Source organism: Pogona vitticeps, chromosome 5 (assembly GCF_051106095.1).
Source record: "Pogona vitticeps strain Pit_001003342236 chromosome 5, PviZW2.1, whole genome shotgun sequence".
Taxonomy (NCBI): Eukaryota; Metazoa; Chordata; class Lepidosauria; order Squamata; family Agamidae; genus Pogona; species Pogona vitticeps.
This window is the reverse complement of record NC_135787.1, coordinates 195,548,113-195,562,808: the sequence shown is the minus strand read 5'-3', so window position 1 is coordinate 195,562,808 and position 14,696 is coordinate 195,548,113. Positions and strand designations below refer to the sequence as shown.

Genomic DNA, 14,696 nt, shown 5'->3' with positions numbered 1-14,696 from the left:
CCACCTCCAGAGGCCAAGAGTCTGCTCTGCTGCTGAACTGCTCTCGCACTTAGCAAATTTCTTTCTTATGTTTAGGAGAAACGGCCTCTCCTGGAATTTGAATGGACAAGGCAAACCTGCATCATCATGCACATGGCAGCCTTTCCAATATTTAAAAAGGGCTCTCACATCAACCTTTAGTCTTGTCCCATCCAGACCTACCCAGAACCCTCAGAGGGTTTGGTTTCCAGATCTTTCGCCATCCTGTAGACACATTCTAGCTTCCAAATGCCCTTCTTAAACTGGGGTGCCCAGAGCTGGACCTGATGGCAAATATCAGCAAACCTGAAAGATTGGCCAACCCTTAAGAATCCCCAACATCCTCAAGGGGAATATCAGGAAAGAGGAACCGGTCTCTCCTCTCCGGCTGCTTCTAAGCCCTCTGTCGTCTCTGCCATGGCCGAACCATCATTCAGGGGGATCTGGATTGCCAGTGGAAACCATCAAGGCTTCAGGGCAAGGGGTTCCAGAAAAGGCACAAATCCTGCTTTGTGCCCTAGGATTTTTTTTGACAGAATTCCATGATACCACAGGGCGTGGCATGTCTGTGGCTGATCTCAGGAGTCCTGCTGCAGACGGACTGAAGCGGAAAGCGTTCCTTGGGGAGCAAAAGCCCCCTCAACAGGCCAGAATACAGATGACTTTCCCCAGGAGAAAGAGGAGAGGCGACAGCAACGGCAGAAGCAGGAGGAGAGGTGTGGTTGTGGTTGTATTGAGACAGCGGTACTGTGTGGGCAACGATGGGGGCGGAAAAACCAAAGTCCTTGTTGGTCATACCTTGACCACATCCAAGCTCAAATGAAGGTTTCTGTACAAGCTCTTTGTACCCTGTACACCAGACAAAGCACAATATGAGGCTCCCAAACCCTACACTGCACATAGACACACACACACACACACGTCATCAGGTCAGAGTGTCTGATGCCTGAACCGTTCCCAAAGAGTCCTTACAGAACTTTATAAAGCTCTAGGGATTAAAATCAGAAACCTGTGTTGATCGCAGCTGGCATTTATCTCATTTAAGGTTCATTCCAGAATGAAATCAGGCCATAAATCAGACAATCATCCAAATTCATCTGGGTATCAAGGTACTGTATATGTTTTCCATTGTTGCAATAATTCCAGGCAACACTTGCTTGTCTATTCTACAAGCTTTATTCAGGCACGTTGTTTCTATGTTCCGTATGCACAAAAATACATCAAAGTTGATGAAAAGATCCAAAAGTCCTACATCTGTGTAAAAAGCTCTAAGACTTCTGGATGTTTTCCTCAGATGTAGGCAGAAAGGAGGGTTTCATGGAGATGTTCAAGAGCACAGGGGCCAAAACGGAACCCCAAGAGACCCCACAGGCCAATGATCAGGATGTCAGATAGGAGTCCTCCCAGCACCACCCTCAGAGTTTTCCCCTCCAGGAGGGACAGGAGCCACCCTTAAAGAGTGCCTCCAAGTCCCATCCCGGAGAGACAGGCCAGAAAGAGACCAACAGGGACGCACTCCCCCTCTCCAGTTCCCAGCGTAGGTCGTCCACCAAGGTGACCAAAGCTGTCTCTATTCCATAGCCAAGTCTGAAGCCAGATTGGAATAGATCTAAATGACCTGTCTCCTCCAGGAACCCCCGGAGCTGAGAAGCCACCACCTGTGCGAGCACCTGGCCCATGCTGATTTCATGACCCTTGGGGTCCGTTCTACCTCTAGAACACTGAGATTCTAAGAATACCGCTCGTCCATCTTGAAGGAGAGAGAACTCTCACGAGCCAGTTGTGTGATGTCCTGAGGGCACAGAACCGGCATGCATTTTGTGATGTCAGCAGCTCCAAGAAAACATGGCTGCGGAAGCCATTGGTGGGGGCACAGGAGGGAGGAGCGGGCCGCTTCTCTCCGTTCTGGTCCTTCTTGTCCTGCGCTGGATGCCCGCTCAACCCAGCAGTTGCGAGTAAGCCTGATTTGTCAGCTGCGGCTGTTCCTGGATAGCAATCCTTTGGCTACTGTGACACGCAAGTAATTTATAGGCCAGATTTCTGTTATGTAGGTGCTTCCAAGCAAGGCATGTACTCGCCAAACTGTTTCTCTCACATCACTAGCTATTTTCCTGGACATCCAGATACCGTAAGACTTGCCTCGGTGTGTCCAAGCAAAAAGTCTGTTCCTTTGCATAGTCTTCTGTCTCTTCTTGAAGCTGTTTTCCTTCCCTTTTTATTTCTTGATTATGGTGTGTGTGTGTGTGTGTGTGTGTGTGTGTGTGTGTGTGTGTGTGTGTGTGTGTGTGTGTGTGTGTGTGTGTGTGTGTGTGTGTGTGTTAAATGGAGGTGGGGTGGTGAGAGGGCTAGAGTCCTGGATTCAAATCCCCACTCAGCCATGAAACTCACTTGATGACTTTGGCCCAGTCACAGTCTTTTTTGCTTGATGGGTCATTCTGGGGACCAAGGAGAGAGGACGGACACCATTATCAGCCACCTATCTTTTGCTAGAAACTAAGCGAGACGGAGATGTGACAAATAACTAATAGCGCTGGTTGTTGTGGGTTTTTTGGGCTCTTTTGCCATGTTCTGAAGGTTGTTCTTCCTAATGTTTCACCAGTCTCTGTGGCCATGGGCATCTTCAGAGGACAGGAGTAGCACTCTGTGCTCTGGTGCAGTTTGTTTGGGAGTTGAGTATTTATAGCTGTGGGATCAGCTTTTGTCCTTCTCAGGAGATGGGTGATTATGGTGTTAGTGTCTTTTTGTTGTGGGTGTATTGTTTGTTTGTTTGTTTATTGCATTTATACACCACCCATCTAGTCAATTGTTGTGATCAGGAGGAGAGATGATCTGTCACTGTGTTTTGTGGTTCCAATATATGCCTGGCCACAACTGCAAGGTATCTGGTATACTCCTGCAGTGGTGAGGGGCTCCCTTCTGCCCTTTGCTGACTGTAACATTTGTTGTATTTTTGTGGTGGGCTTGAATACTGTTTGTGGTGGCGCTGCAGGGACGTGGTGGCGCTGTGGGCTATACCGCAGAAGCCTGTGCTGCAGGGTCTGAAGTTTCCCCATGTCCTCTGAAAATGCCGGCCACAGAGACAGGTGAAACGTTAGAAAGAACAACCTTCAGAACACGGCCAAAGAGCCCGAAAAACCCACAATAACCATTAGATCCCGGCCGTGAAAGCCTTCGCGAATACGAACTAATAACGATGTTTATGTCTTATTAAAATGAATGATAAAAAGTGGCTCCTGTTAATCCTGTGCCTTCTTTTTAGTGGAATCTGTGGAAGGCGCCCCCTGGCAGTCAGACATAACCAGCTTCGTCTTGTGGGTGGCACCAACGCCTTGCCGGGAACATGGCCCTGGCAGGTCAGCATCCAGCTCAGAACCCGGTGGGGGGATTACATGCATATGTGCGGAGGTGCTCTGATCAGCTCCCATTGGGTCGTCAGCGCCGCCCACTGTCTCGGGAAGCCAAAGTAAGGAGCAAGTGGGGGGGGGAACTGGTTCCCTCGGGGCTGTTTTGGGGTGGGGGCACAGCAGGTGGCCTGGGGGCTTTGAGGACAAGACGGCTCCTCTCCTCTCAGGAGTCAGCATCAAATGCTAGAATTAGTCATTGGGGAGGAGGGGAAGCAGAACACTGAGCCTGCCGCAGCTGCTCTCAGGAAATCAGGGTTGATGGTCCAGGATTTGCCTTTCCTGAGTCAGAACAAAGGGGTAGAATTTTGGTGGTTTTGAGAGTGTTGCCAACACCTCCCATTTTGCACCTTCTGGACTTAGAGTTGAAGTCTGTTTTGCTTCAGAAATGCTCACATTTGCCTGGACTGTAAGTGCACTTCCTGCACACAAAATCATTAATGCATTTTTTAAAAATGCAAAGAACATGCGAATACATGCCATGGAAAACTGCACACAAATAAACTTTGGCCAATGGGGCAAATATGTACAAAATGCATATATTAAGGAAGTTGTGTACTCAGACGCTTGCATGACAGGAAAATGCATGCAGCTTTCCAATTAGGAATTAAAAGACGGTCACATCGTCTGGTTCAAACACAAAGTGGGATGCGAATGCAGATGAAACCCGAGATGGAGAAGCATCCTCATTAGGACAAAGGTCCAGTGAGCCCAGCATTTTCCTTCCAAGGACTTTGAGATGTGGGATACTTTCTTTAAAAAAATCCATTCCCAGGCTGGTGATTGCTTGAACTGATGAAGAAAAACCACCACACCAGCACACACTCGGGGAATGGTGAGCAAAACCTGTCAGCAAGATTTTTCTCTTCTACGCTTTTTTTAAGCTAAGAGTGAGCAAAGACTGTCTCTTTTTTTAAACAGCTTATAGGAAAGGTAACAAGAGGAGGAACCTCTTGTTTACAGCTTGTTAAGCAGCTCCCTTTAAACTGTGCCGCCTGCAGGGCTATAAATAGAGCTGCAAACGAGCTGCAAACAAAACTTCCTTCTCTTTCCTTGTGTGGCCAGTTAATTCGAAGAGATCCAGGGAAACCTGAAATCTTGGGTGTGGCTTCCCAGAAAATGAATGTAAACAAATTTGTATTTCAATTGCTGTGTAGTTGCACCCTCTGTCATTTCTTAACTTGAGGCAATTTGCCTCTAAATGTTGTACCATCTGCATTACAGCTGCCGATGTAACCAAAAGGACTGTTTCCTATCATCACATGTAGTTTTCTCGTCTGATGGGGTGAGGGCTACAAGGGACATCAGCCCTATGGGAACACCGGTGCCCAACCCTTAGGGATGCAGAACAAGTGTTACCTGCCTGTGGAGATGTCTCAGCAGCCAGAAGACATATAAGCAAATGGCTACCCTGATCGCTGTTGCACCTCGAACTCTCTCCTCCACTTTGCTCTTGCTATATTGCCTAAAATCCTTTCCAGGAGATGTTCACTGCCTTGGCTGCTCCTGTCTTATCTCTCAAATAATGGGGCCCTCCACACTTGTGCCCAAAGGTTCTCCTGATTGGTAGAATCCTAGAATCGTGAAGTTGGAAGGGGCCTCTAAGGCCATCAATTCCTATTCCCCTGCTTGATGCAGGAATATAAGGCAAAGAGTATCTGCCAGTCAGTTGTCTAAATTTCTCTTGAGTGCCTCTCCAGCACTGGAGCGCTCACCACCTCCCCCTGAGGTCACTGGTTCCGTTGTCGTACTGCTCTAACAGTTAGGGTTTTTTTCCCTAATATTCAGCTGAAATCTGGCTTCCTGTCGCTTGAGCCGATTACTACGTGTCCTGTACTCTGGGATGATCGAGAACAGATCCTGTCCTTCCTCTGTAGGACAACCTTCCAAGTCAAATGCTAACCACGTCTTGACTGCCATACTACATTTTTAACCACTGCACCGTACTGACTCCTGCCCTGTGGATCTGCATTTTTTGTTAAGATAGTGTACAGTAATCTAATCAGACCTTAACTGTTTGTCTTTGTTATCTGTGGTATTCTGGCGTATTCTAATACCATTTATTTACTTTATCTCTTTTTCTCTCAAGCAGGCTTTAAAAGGGAAGGATTAGGGCTGACATCTCAAATCACAGAATCATAGAATGACTGAGTTGAGAGGAGCCTCTAAGGCAGTGGTGTCGAACTGTGGCCCTCCAGATGTTCTTGGACATCAACTCCCAGAAGCCTTCACCACCACCTCTGCTGGCCAGGATTTCTGGGAGTTGAAGGCCAAGAACATCTGGAGGGCCACAGTTCGACACCACTGCTCTAAGGCCATTGAGTCCAACCTCTTGCTCAAGGCAGGAATCCCGAATCAAAGCAGATCTGACAGAGGGTGGTTTTTCCTGATCTTCAACCAAAATCTGGCTTCTTGTTGCATGATATAATCCACGGCAGGAATTTGTGATAATTATGTTAATCAGGGTGCAGTAGGCCAGTGACTGAATTTATGGCCAACTCCTAGGAGCAATTAGGATGTAAGGTGAAGGAAATTAAAATGTAAGGTGATTGTATTCATGCATTGAGCAGGGGGTTGGACTTAATGGCCTTGTAGGCCCCTTCCAACTTCACGTCTCTGTGATTCTATGAAACACTTACATTGATTGTTCCAAGAAATTCATTCAGAGTACAGAGGGATATAGCCTAACCTTTGAGTAAAGAAGATCTTAGAGCTGGCAAGTGTGATCATGGCCTCCCAGAGAGAGCTTCACGACTAGCTATCCATTGTAGACAAAAACAGAACAAAGCGCTGCCTTGCTGTGTAGAAGGGGCAAGTGGCCTAAGGGAGCAGTCAGTGGGCAAGAACAGAGAGTGTCCCTGTGGCCACCCGGCTACCATTTGGTCTATGTCCCAACCTCTGGGGTTACTGATACACAGGATTCTTGCATTTCCTCGACCCCCAGCCATCTTTTTCCTGCTGACCCACAGCAACCCCCTACATGACACGCTTCTGTTCTTTGTTCCCATATATAGGGAACGTTACAAGCTCGTGCTGGGGTGCAACCGTGTCCTCCGGCCTGGCCCAGATGCCCAGCATCGCTTTGTCAAGAGACTGGTGAAGCACGGACACGTCCACAATACGCTGAAGACCAGGGGAACGATCCTCAATGACATTGCCTTGGTGGAGCTGTCCGAGCCCGTCGCCTGCACCGACTACGTCCAGCCAGCCTGTTTGCCCGACAGCCGCGTGGCCCTTTCCGCCCTCACCGATTGCTACATCAGCGGCTGGGGGAACACCAACCCCCAAAGTGAGTGATATGTCAAAAAAAGCAGGCCTGCCCTGAGAGGTTACAGGAAACTCATAATCCTGTGCTTTCGGTGGCTGCAAAGCACAATTATCACCACAGACAGACAGACAGACCTGTTTGTGAATGTGCTGGGAAGCACTGAACATTCAGTTCAACCACTAAGCAAACCGGCATGAACGGCCAAACCAGCCGTTTGTGCGCATCTGTGTAGGGACTGTGACAAACCCAGACCTACTGGGATATGCCACACGTTAACTAAGCTGCCACCAACCATTCCCTATAAGAAGTCACACAGACCAGGGATGGATTTGTAACAAATAACAGAACAAGGTTTATTTAAAACAACACACAGGGAAAAATAAAAGGATCAAGTGAATAAGATATAGTAACGTGGCTTAGTCTCATTCATACATGCACACAGTTTGGTTCACACAGAACACTTAACTTGAAGCACAGACCCTGAACCTATCAGTTCTGGCTAACCCTACAGACACCTGAACCTATCAGGTTGGTACTGACTGACACACAGTAGTACCCTGTCTGACACACAGACTCCCACACCAGCTTCTTCTTCCCAGCTGCTGCTTCTTCTTCCTAAACTCTCCACACACGCTCCACATATATATACAGTACAGCCCCTCCTCCTGATGTCCCGCCTTCCACTCCCCATAGGATGGAACTTTCCCTCCAAACCCATGACAGACAGGTAACATCAGTGCTGTATGTAACACCTCCCCTCTTTATAAGTTGTTTTGTAGGGGGAAAGCTAAGGTGCTTTTCACCAAAAAACAACCTGGATAAAACACACAAAACCAGTTATACATACAATATCATACTTACTTATACTTACATTCTAAGTTAACCATATCAATTAGGCATTTAAACATTTACCATATACATTACATCAAGTTACCTTTATTCATACAAACCAAGTTCAAAAAAAACAGGTACATTTAACCTTTGGTCACCAACATATATACATAGTCCATGTTTCTTTCGCCGTCTTCATTCTTCAGGTCTTCTTGACAAGGCGTCAGCAACACAGTTCACTGACCCTCTGACCACCTTCACTTCAAAGTCATAGTCCTGCAGATTTAAAGCCCACCTCATAAGTTTGCTATTGTGGGTTTTCATTGTCTTTAACCATTGCAGTGGTGAATGGTCAGTGCACAGAACAAAATGTCTTCCCCAGATGTAAGGCTTGGCCTTCTGGATCGCGTAGACTATTGCCAGGCATTCCTTCTCCACGGTTGCCAAATGTCTCTCACCTTTCTGGAGTTTCCTACTCAGGAATGGTCACCATTCTCATCCTCCTGGCAAAGAACTGCTCCTACCCCGCTGTTAGACGCATCGGTGTAGATGATGAACTCCCGGTCGAAGTCTGGAGCACGCAGCACTGGATAGTTGATGAGCGCCTGCTTCAACCTCTGGAACGCCTCCTCACAGTCGCTGGTCCACGGGATGCGGTCATCAGCCTTCTTCCTCGTCAGATCGGTCAGCGGAGCCGCAATCTCGCTAAACCTCGGGATGAACTTTCTGTAGTAGCCCACCAACCCAAGAAATGATTTGACTTTTTTCTTGGTGTTGGGTCTAGGCCAATCACGAACTGCTTCTATTTTGGCCTCTAGGGGTTTTATCACTCCTCCCCCTACCATGTGACCCAAGTATTTTATTTCTGGGCTACCCAGCTGCAGTTTGTTCTCTTTGCAGGGCCTAGGCCAAAGCACTTCCTCCCCTGGGTTAAAGTGCCTCTCCCTGGCGTTCTGGTCACCCCAAGCTTTCTTTCTGACCTTTTGAGCTTGCAGGGTCTCTGCTGCTAGCTCTAGGTTTCTCTTTAGGTCATTCCTCAAGGTGTCTATGTATGTCACAACGTCTTGTGGGTCATCCTGGGTGATCTGCTCCCAATTTTGTTTGATCAAATCAAGGGGCCCTTTCACCCTTCTCCCAAATAAAAGTTCAAATGGACTGAACCCGGTACTGGCTTGTGGCACTGATCGATAAGCAAACAAAAGGGATTGCAACTTCTGGTCCCAATTGTTTGGATTCTCTGCCAAGTAAGCCCTAATCATGCGCATTAGAGTCCCATTGAACTTCTCAGTTAACCCATTACTTTCAGGGTGATAGGCAGTGGTTTCCTTGTGCTTAATTCCACAGATTTGCCATAACCGTTTCATGAGCTTCGATGTGAACGATGCACCCAAATCTGTGATTATTTCTGAGGCAAATCCCATCCTGGACATATACCCCACCAAGGCATCTGCCACTGTGTTAGTTTCAATGTTAGTCAAGGGTATGGCTTCAGGGTACCTCGTGGCATGGTCCACAATGGTGAGAATGAACCTGTTCCCCCTCTTTGTGGCCTTGGGCAAAGGTCCCACAATATCCACCCCTATGCATTTGAACGGAGTGTCAATCACAGGCAAAGGGCACAACTTTGCTTTGGTCCTGTCGCGGCTATTCCCCTGCCTTTGACACACATCACATTGTTTACAGAACTCCCTGATCTGCTTCCCTATGTCAGGCCAGTAAAAATTCTGTGTGATTCTCTGCTGTGTTTTGTTCACCCCTAAGTGCGCAGCAAACATGTCAGAGTGCCCCCTTTGTAAGATCATGGGGCGATACTTTTCAGGTACCACTAGCTGACTTCGGATCCCATCTCCCCCTTTTGAGATATTCCTCAGGGTCTCTCTATACAAAATCCCCTTTTTCTCTAGAAATCTCACTGGGGTTTCAGGTGTTAGCTGGGCGTCAGTCACCTGTTCAAAACACTTTTGGAGAGTGGCGTCTGCCTTTTGCTCTTGTCCAAATCTGCTGTCTGTGGTTAAGGTTTCCACCACAGCTTCGGAACTCCCCTCTGCTTCCGTCTCTGGCTCATCATTACCCCCCTGAACTGTCCCCGTGGTGGCTTGTGAACGTGTAATCACTAGCACCCGTTTCACATGTTCAGCCAGGTCATTTCCCACGAGCACGGCTGCTGGCAGAGTCGATGAAATCGCTAGCCGCCAAACTCCCCTCCAGCCTTGAAAGTTCACAGGTACCTCCGCTACTGGCAGTGAGATCACCTGCCCCTCAATCCCTGCCACCTTCATGCTCTCATTTGGGATTATATACTCCCTAGGAATAATATCTGGATGGCACAGGGTCACCTGAGAACAAGTGTCCCGCAGCCCCCGATACTGATGGTCAAGTATTCCTACGTCCACCCCTGCTGTTTCAAACAACTGAGAATCTGTTCTCACCAGTAGGCAGCGCCTGACCTCTACAAGAGGACCATTTTCCTCAGCCTGATCAGCAGATGTAGCTGTTCCAGATTGAGTAGCCATGGCAACAGGCTCCCTCAGTGACAATGAGCCTTGCTCTTTCTGGACACAGAACACAGCTTTTGGCTTGGTTCCACTCGAATCCTGAGGCACAATTCCTTTTAACTGCTTTAATTTCTCACACTCTGAGATTAGATGGCCCTTTCCCTGACAGAAATAACATTTTCTGCTATATTTTGAGTCTTTCTCATCCTGTTGTGGTTTTCCCTCCAAAATCTGAGGTCTTGGTTTCATGTCTGAGGGCTTCCCTTCACCATGGGCCCCTCCCCCTTGCTGGCTTTTCCCTGGTCCCTGAGAGTACTTGCTGTAGGTTTCTTTGGGTTTATCTACAGATTTCCACTCAGCACCTAAGGGTTTTCTTATTTGATAAATAAAATCTGCGATCTCTGCCGCTTCGGCCACAGATCTAGGTTTCCTTTCCCTCACCTGGAATTTCAGTTCCCCATGCAGGACTGAATAGAACTGTTCCAGCGCTATCAAGTCTTTGAGCTGCTGAAAGGTCTCTGTCCCCTCCTGAGATAGCCATTTCTCTAGCAGCCTCACCAATTGGGCCCCCACTTGGGTAAAAGTCTGCTCTGGTTTCTTGGTGATTGACCTGAATCTTTGCCTCAGCTGTTCCGCATTTATCCCATGTCTTGCAAACACCAGTTTTTTAAACTCTGCAAAATCTTTCATCAGTTCCTGTGGCATCTCTGAATAAACTTCAGCAAGGCTGCCACTGATTAAAGATCGCATAATGGTCATCTTCTCAGTTTCCCTCACTGAGAAGTCCACAAACGCTCTTTCCACTAAGGAAAAGAACACCTCAGGACAATCTCCCTTGTGGTACACAGGGAATTTCTTCAGGTCAGCTTTAGACAATTGGCCTCCCTCCGAATCCCTATTGTTATTATTGTTCTGATTCATCAGTTCCAATTTCCTTAACTCAAACGCCATTTTCTCTCTCTCCAATCTTTCTTCTCTTTCCATTCTCTCAATCTCAAATTGCCTTCTTTCTCTCTCTAATCTTTCCTCCCTTTTCCATTCTCTCTCTCTCTAATCTTTCCTCCATTTCCCTCACCCTCAGTTCATGCTGTTGGGCTAGGAGTATTTTCCTGAGTTCTGGGTTCTGTTCTCCCGTGCTGTCACCCTGCACTGAGCCAAATTCATCCTCAGAACCTTGGTCTACCTGGGGGTCTTTCACTTCACCCATTTCTGCCATTTGGCTTCGAGTCAAGGGCATAATCCCCCCCCCCCAGAACAGGCTGCTTTCAAAAGTCAAGCCTCAAAATAAAGCGACCACTTTTTTTTTCTTTTGCCTCAGAACCAGCTTTCTCTATAGATTGCTGCTGTCCTTCAGCACTAACTTGCAACAGTTGCGAGCTAGAGTCTACCCCCCTCTGCTAGGCCTCGCAGCAGGCAGGCTAAATCACTTCTACTTTACAGTTTTGCCTCAGCTTTTTTCCCGCCAAAACAGGCTGCCTCAGAGCTCCCTAATCTAGCCCCCAATCTGAGGTTACACGTTCTTCTACTAGTGCACCTCCCCGTGAGGCACACCTAGAAGATTACCTACGCGCTCTCAGATTGTCCCTGACTAGACCCCCCTTGCTCTGGGCACACTTGCCAAGGCTTTGCTGGACCGCTGGACAACTGGACCAGTCGTATCCCACACGCTGGACACCAATCAATGTGACAAACCCAGACCTACTGGGATATGCCACACGTTAACTAAGCTGCCACCAACCATTCCCTATAAGAAGTCACACAGACCAGGGATGGATTTGTAACAAATAACAGAACAAGGTTTATTTAAAACAACACACAGGGAAAAATAAAAGGATCAAGTGAATAAGATATAGTAACGTGGCTTAGTCTCATTCATACATGCACACAGTTTGGTTCACACAGAACACTTAACTTGAAGCACAGACCCTGAACCTATCAGTTCTGGCTAACCCTACAGACACCTGAACCTATCAGGTTGGTACTGACTGACACACAGTAGTACCCTGTCTGACACACAGACTCCCACACCAGCTTCTTCTTCCCAGCTGCTGCTGCTTCTTCCTAAACTCTCCACACACGCTCCACATATATATACAGTACAGCCCCTCCTCCTGATGTCCCGCCTTCCACTCCCCATAGGATGGAACTTTCCCTCCAAACCCATGACAGACAGGTAACATCAGTGCTGTATGTAACAGGGACCATCATCCCAAACAAAATGCTGTTCCTGTAGAGATGCAGCAAGGCAGCGCTGGCTTCCTTCCTCATTGAATCTTGTGCCACCTGAACCTTTGGGAACAGACCAGTTGCAAGGGCCCACGTGATGAGCGTTGGTGGCACTGGTTTGGAGCTCAGTTACAAGGATTCCCCCCCCCCCGCCCTGTCCACCCCACCCTCTTTTGGGAAACAAGGAGCCCTGGCGCTTCACTCCAGGCAGAACCTCTTTCTAAGGCCAGGGCTCGCCTCTGGAGAGGCAAAGCCAGGAGACTGCCGTGGACGTGTCCCTTTGGACCGGTTCCCACGGCTCAGTAGACCACATGCCCTCCGTGTGGGTGTCCAGAGCAGCTGTCTTCAAGGGCCCCCTTGCTGAATCTCTGGGTGTCGTAGAGAGAGACGAATCCCACCCACGTGTCTGGTTTCCTTCCCGCAGATGATCATTACCCGGACATCCTGCAGGAAGGGAAAGTGGACTTCTTCCCCCGACAGAACTGTTCAAAACTGTGGAACAGGCCCCTTCCTGCCATGAACCTGTGCGCCGGGCTGGAGCGAGGAGGCACAGGGACCTGCCAGGTAGGGCGGCTGGCCAAAGTCAGCAGTTTTAGAAGATGTCGCTGTGTTAGTCTGTGCTAGCGTATCAGGCAAAACCCGAAGAAAATAAAAAATCAATGAGACAAAAACACTGTGGTACCTTAAAGACTATTGTACAGGAGGACCCCCGTATCCACAGGGGATCCTGTACGTGGTTGTTGTCGGTTTTTCGGGCTCTTTGGCTGTGTTCTGAAAGTTGTTCTTCCTAATGTTTAGCCAGTCTCTGTGGCCATGGGCATCTTCAGAGGACAGGAGTAGCACTCTGTGCTCTGTTGCTGTTTTTTTGGGGGGGTTGAGTCTTTATGGCTGTGAGATCAGCTTTTGTCCTTTTCAGGAAATGGGTGCTTAGGGTGATCAGTGTTTTATGTTGTGGGTGTATTGTTGTTAATGAGGGGTGATTATCTGTCACTGTGATTGATGGGTGTCGTTAGTTGTTCTAGTGTGTGTAGTGATCACCGGTCCTTGTGGCTGGGTAGAGTTTGTTGACCTTTTGCACGCTGTATTTTTCGGTGCTGGGAACCAAGCTTTGTTGAGTTTCAGACTTTCTTTTTTGTTGAAGTTCTGCTGCCGTTTGTGGATTTCAATGGGTTCCCTGTGCAGTCTAACGTAATGATTGCTGGTGTTGTCCAGTATTTCAGTATTTTGAAATGGAATTTCATGTCCAGCTTGTTTCAGGGCATGTTCAGCTACTGCAGATTTTTCTGGTTGTTTTAGTCTGCGGTGTCTCTCATGTTCTTTGATTCTGGTGTGAATGCTGCGTTTTGTGCCCTCTGCCTGCCAAGGAGCACCCCTCCCACAGCCCTTGGCAGACAAGGGTCACTCTGGGTCTCTCACGCCCTCGCTTTCTTTGTTTCTCTGCCTGTCCTCTCGCAGGGAGACAGTGGTGGCCCCATCCAGTGTCGAGAAGAAAGGTCAGAGCGCTACTGGGTCCTCGGGGTCCTCAGCTGGGGTCCCCTGGCTTGCGGTGCGACCCGGCAGCCGAGCGTCTTCATCTCCCTCCAGTACTTCCGTGACTGGATCCAACAGCAGACCAAGGAGGAGGACCTCTCCATGCCGGTTCGCCTGCCTGTTTTTGCACGGGTTTCAACACCAGCACGCCGGACTCCGCCGCCCACCACGAAGCACTCCAGTCCTGCTTCCTGGCTGAGCCCCCCAATGTGGGCCAGGCCAACGGCCCTCTACTCCTGGATCTCCCCCGGGAGGTTCCCTCCTCCGCAGTGGCGCTCTTGGAGCCCTCCTCGGCCAAAGACCACCCGATGGTATCCCAGGACAAGACCCCATGGATGGAGCAGACATACTCACAGGCCAATGCCCTGGTTTCACCTTGGATATCCTCTGCAGCCTTAGCCACCCCGGCTACCCCAGCCGCATAGCTGGCTTGCAGCACCCCCAGCTGGCTACACCCCTTCCAACTGGGATCGGGGGTTTTGATAGTCCCGGCCCCCCTACTTTGGCCTTGGCATGACAGCTGGGAGGGAGGGAGCCACTGCGGTGGCTCGTTGGGCCCCTACAGTGAAAGGGGAGACCCGAAGTCCTGAACATGCCGTGGGATGATAGGGTGACAATAAAGCAAATATGATTTCGCCCAAGTGTCATGGATGGTTGTCTTTGGGTCAGCTGGGGGGATAGAAAGAACCGCAATCCTGCAGCAACTGCATAGGATCTGAGAATCCTAGGAGGATGGTGTTGGAAGGGGGCCTCTAAGGCCATCGAGTCCAACCCCCCCCACCCCCCGCTCAAGGCAGGAATGTAAGTCAAAGCAGATCTGACCAATGGTAGTCGTCCCATTTTCTCTTGAAGGCCTCTCCAGCACTGGAGCGCTGACCACCTCCTCCCTTTGAGGTCATGGATTCCATTGTCCTACTGCTCTAACCG

At 48.9% G+C, this 14,696-nt stretch overlaps 1 protein-coding gene across 1 annotated transcript; it reads left to right on the top strand.

Moving 5' to 3' along the window:
• Window positions 1-1,264: 1,264 nt before the first annotated feature.
• On the top strand, window positions 1,265-14,402 carry LOC110084405 (acrosin). Its single transcript, XM_020803740.3, has 5 exons — window positions 1,265-1,973; window positions 3,278-3,481; window positions 6,434-6,708; window positions 12,664-12,803; window positions 13,695-14,402. The coding sequence occupies exons 1-5, from the start codon at window positions 1,864-1,866 to the stop codon at window positions 14,166-14,168; spliced, it is 1,203 nt and encodes a 400-aa protein (XP_020659399.3). The 5' UTR covers window positions 1,265-1,863; the 3' UTR covers window positions 14,169-14,402.
• Window positions 14,403-14,696: the final 294 nt, after the last annotated feature.

Coding starts and splice junctions, on each gene's coding strand:
- LOC110084405 (XM_020803740.3), top strand. CDS start 1,864: ATGGCTGCGGAAGCCATTGGTGGGGGCACAGGAGGGAGGAGCGGGCCG. Junction 6,709..12,663: donor GGGGAACACCAACCCCCAAA/GTGAGTGATATG, acceptor TCCTTCCCGCAG/ATGATCATTACCCGGACATC. Junction 12,804..13,694: donor GAGGCACAGGGACCTGCCAG/GTAGGGCGGCTG, acceptor GTCCTCTCGCAG/GGAGACAGTGGTGGCCCCAT.